The sequence below is a fragment of the Taudactylus pleione genome, unplaced genomic scaffold, assembly GCF_031769625.1.
Source record: "Taudactylus pleione unplaced genomic scaffold, aTauple2 ptg000063l, whole genome shotgun sequence".
Taxonomy (NCBI): Eukaryota; Metazoa; Chordata; class Amphibia; order Anura; family Myobatrachidae; genus Taudactylus; species Taudactylus pleione.
The window spans coordinates 936,532-941,390 of record NW_028284465.1 but is presented as its reverse complement, the minus strand read 5'-3'; the positions used below and the strand labels follow the sequence as shown (position 1 = coordinate 941,390).

At 41.2% G+C, this 4,859-nt stretch overlaps 1 protein-coding gene across 1 annotated transcript; it reads right to left on the bottom strand.

Annotated features, from left to right (window-relative positions):
• Window positions 1-2,561: 2,561 nt before the first annotated feature.
• Window positions 2,562-3,485, bottom strand: LOC148534831 (taste receptor type 2 member 39-like). Its single transcript, XM_088465694.1, has one exon. It carries the CDS (start codon window positions 3,483-3,485, stop codon window positions 2,562-2,564), a length of 924 nt encoding a protein of 307 aa, XP_088321820.1.
• Between the last annotated feature and the right edge of the window lie 1,374 nt (window positions 3,486-4,859).

Sequence of the window (4,859 nt, the reverse complement as noted above, 5' to 3'; positions counted from 1 at the left end):
CTTCCATTGGCCAGAGACCACACATCCCTACTAGGTGTCATGTCACAGACACTGTCCTTCCCTGTAGCACCTACAACACCTCCCTCTATCCCACACTCACCACTCATCCCCACCCTGTAGATGCCCCCCTTCTGCCTCCACATGCCATCAGCCAACTCCCCTCGGATTGGCTGCAGCACCCCACGTGCTCGTGTCCGAACCCGGAAGTGCAGCTATTTAAATAGGACCGCACTCGCCACACAGATAACACTATCTCCTGGATAAAGGCTTAGGCTAAAACATATAGGAGAAACACCTACCACCCACTACCAACTACCTTCCCCACCAAGGCACTAGCAGTCTTGACCCCCAGTGTCAGAGCTGACCGTGCTGTGACCCGCTCCCCTACCCAGCACCACACCAATACTCACCACAAAGGGAGGTTGCCAAGCAAGGGACACTCATCTGTCAGGGTTACTGGCAGCATCCTCAGCCACCAGTACAACCACCCTGAGCAGGCACCAGAGCACACCCCAGACAACCATCCTTTACACCGGCGTTTCAATGCCCTAAACATGCTACAAAGACAGCACACACCCCAGAGGAGGGTTGCCCCACACCTGACCCCAGCCGCTCACCACCAGTGAGCTACCTCACCATTGGGTCCAGGTGCAGTGTGGACACCGCACCCAGCTTCGCTTCCAACCTCGCTGACACACGATCTGCACCTCTTGTGTTCCCACCATTGAACCAGCAGACCGTGCCAAAAATCAGAAGGGTACGTACCCACGACATTCCCAGCCGCAACGTTCCACATATGAACAACCTATGGTAGATTTTTGAAGGAACTTGAGGCATTATTTTCTAATCCACTATGTGGGATGCCACCAGCACAAACTGCCATCCCACACCCACACTAATCCATCTGATTAAGCACTTTCAGCTGGCTCCCCAAGACTGTAGACCATAGTAGGTCCCACCAGAGTTCAGCTCACCACTCTCTTCCCACCATATTCACCCCTTCACCCCACTATCTCCCCCCCCGGCCGCCAAACCCACCCCCCCAGAACAACATCAGAGTAGCAATGTGTCTCTCAATAAATGATTTGGCCCCACCTCTTGTTTGTCTATCATCCTTTATGGCACTACATACCACACTCTTCGCCACCCATATCTCACACAATACTACCCCCATTTCATCACACCTCAACTCTCAGAAAATCCACTACCCACAAGAAGCGCATGGGACCTATAACTAATGACTTTACCCTTATCAGGACCTGGTATAAATGTAAGACAATGCAGCACTTCTCATACCCTCAACCAGACTATCCCACGCGCTCTACCTCATTATATAATAGCTTCTGTCTGTATCTTCTAAACTAACAGACTGATTTGATGTGCACAATTTTTTCTTTTCTATTCAAACTTTAAGATATTATTAGTAAATTGTACCAACTGGCATTTGAATTCCCCAATAACATAAAGTTAAAAGAGCAACAGTGAAATATTCATTATTGTGTGCAAATGATATACATTATTTCCAGCCTATATTAGCAGCCTGCAGTCAGTCACCCTATATTTCTGATTGATTCATTTAGGATCTGAGTGCAATATGTTGGTACTTTAGAATTTGCTATGGAAATTATCTATAGCAGCCCTGCCCATCCTGTGGCTGCCCAGCTGTTGTGAAACTATGTCCCAGCATGCACTGCCACAGTTTTAGCATTCCCTAAAAGTATGGCAGGGCATGCTGGGACTTGTAGTTTCACAACAGCTGGAGAGGCACAGATTGGCCAGGCTTGCTCTATAGTATTTTACTAAACAGAATGTAATAGTGTACTGTATATTTTACTAACATCATTTAAATAATAAAAAAACAAATGGAAAGGACATGAAATGAGTAGGGATGTGCGCCAACCCCTGTGTTATGGTTTTGGTTTGGATCTGTATCTCCTTCAAGGTTTTGGATCTGGATTTGGTTTTGCAAAACCACCCTCAAGTGTTTTGGTTTTGGATCTTGATTTAAAAAAAAAAAATCAAGAAAAAGTTTTAAAAACAGCTAAAATCATGTAATTTATGCAATCCAAAACACGAAATTCAGATTTAAATGCGAATTCCGAACCGCAAAAAGATCATAATCGCGACTCCTCAGAAGATTAGAACAACGACTCGGATTTACCCGAATTCATGAAATTCGGGTGGATTCAGATTCCTGGAGAACCAAACCGCACATCTCTAGAAATGAGGCAAATCTAGAGCTTTCCTTGTGGTTATTTAAAAGTAAAAATTACTGTAACTTATTCCTCAACTATTGCTGCTTACTTTCACATCCATATAGTCATTAGGAAAAACCATCATAAGAATAACAAAAATATTTATATTTATTCTATTCCTTTACTGATATAGCGGCACAGGAATTACTGCACCTTATTCTGCTTTATGTTGAAAGCAAATTCAAAGAAATCAAACACATACTGTATAATTAAGTTACACTATAGCTGTTAAAGTGATATTATAGCCTACAATTACTTTGCAGCTTACAAGCTTAATGTGAAATAGTACAGGTTCAATTATTACATTTAGTCATGTGGATTTTTGGTTCCTGCACAGCGCAGAGCAGTAAGAAGAGAGCGCTTCAGTCTGGCATTGCTGGCTATTAATACAATAGAGTGCAGGCTTGGGTAGGCAGATGCACAAATAAGGCACAATGATACACAGGCTGAATCTTCTGATTCGTAGCATAAACTGATCATGTTTGAACTTATAAAATACAGAGTATATAAGAACAGAATAGAGAGCATATTTCTAATTGCACTTATGTGAGCGTCTAGTTGGATATTAGTGAACCCAGAATATTTGCTGCTCATATTCCTGGTGTGTTTCAGGAGCGATACAATCAGAAGACAAATGGCCGCACAGAATATGAGGAATGGTACGAGGGATCCTGTAAGAAAGAAGATGAATAAATATACAGAATTTGTGTCCAGAGTCACATTTCCAGTACTAGAGTTGTTACTGTCCAGGGTAGAATTCATGTAGAGTACTGGGTATATGAGCCATATGTTGGGCAGGCTGGAAAGAAAAGACACCAGCAGTGACATCTGGAGCAGCCAGGGGACCATCCTGGAGATGTTCATCTTAAGTCTCATGAATAATCTGCTGCTGTAGTTTGTGATCTTCGCGCAGTAGAAGACGCAGAGCACGGTGCCCCACCACAGGCTGCAGAATGTCATAAATTCTAAAGCAGTGTCAGTATACTTAGTAGCATCATTGGAAATGATGGAATAAGTGAAAATGATCACAGCACATTCATTGAAACCAGCAATTAGAAGAATGATCCTCACCACTCCCAGGCTGGTCATGATAATGTCAATAGTTTGAAGAGTTTGACCCTTCAGCCACCAAATGAAGATCTGGGTCACAATAAATACATTGAGAAGTAATCCGATAAACATCAGAGAACAGAGGACAAATGATAACAGGATAAAAGTGGAAAAATCCATATTTTCTTCACAGAGTAATGAATACTGTATTTCACAGCATCTAATTTCTTAACAACCATCTAGAGTTAGACCCATCTGATGTACGGTGTGGTATAGCAAATTAGTATTATACATAGGGTTGTTTGCTTTATGATTTGCATGACATTTGGCTACAAATCTACAAATAGATATGTCATCATTACATTTTAACATTTGAATGCAATGACTACTGTAAATTAGTTACATAAGTATACCCCTTACAGACACAAATAACCCTAAAACCCGGCTTTTACCTGGCATTTGATTGTCGGGTCGTTTTGCTGTCCCAGCCTGACCCCCCCCCCCTTTCAGACAGAAAAGCTGATCAACACAAGTATTTTTTTCTGTCTGAAAGGCTCAACCCGGGTCAAAATTGCAGGGTCACTGTCCCTGGAATTTTGACCCGGGTTGACCCTTTTACACGGAAAGTTGATCAGCAAATTATCGGGTAAAAGTGCTCTACCCGGTAATTTGCTTCTCTGTGTGAAATGGGTAAAAGTCAGGTATATATGAAACTCAGCTCCTTGTGCACCTAGCAGCAATCTCCTGATGTTTGTGGGGGTTATTAGACTGCATGGAGATGTAATATAATCTGTAAGCAGTGTTCAAATTGCATCATTGTCAGTGTACAGTAATTAATGCCATTCTTTACTGTATAATAAAATACAGCACCAACGAAGAGGACATGACAAAAATAAATGTAGGAAAAACATAATAAAAGAGGCGCTCACATTCAGTGTAACGTGTGCTGTACACTGACTATGAGTGCCGCCTTAAATTTTCAGCTCCAACTCACCAATAAGCATCAGGTTACAAAAGCTATGAATGGCTCATTATACTTCTACTAATAGTAATGGCAGGTACAAGCTAGGTCTCTCAATTTGTCGTCTTTGACCTCAAAAGGTTATATCTAACAATTCTGTCCTTACACTGCAACTATATGAATACAATCTCTTTTCAAACCTCAATGAGGCCTAGCAAGTGTATATGTGTTACATCTTATAAGCCTATGTAGAAATTAATTATTTAACACACTGGTTACATTCCACCTTGATTTCTACATCAAATATAGGGAACATCATCCCCATTGCATAATCTAAACCTCTATTGTACTTTCACTACTTATCCTTACACACAATGTAACAACATATAATATAATAAGGTTATACTGTGATTACATATAACAAATAATAATAAATCATCCTAAAGCAACATTTCCATTCAGGACTTGACCACTCTGGCTGTATTGCAGAACCTGTCAATACCTCACTGAACTCTTGTTTAATTTCTAACTCTCTACATATATATTCCTTTATATCTTATTCAATACTCTAATAAAACAGTGAATAATACATA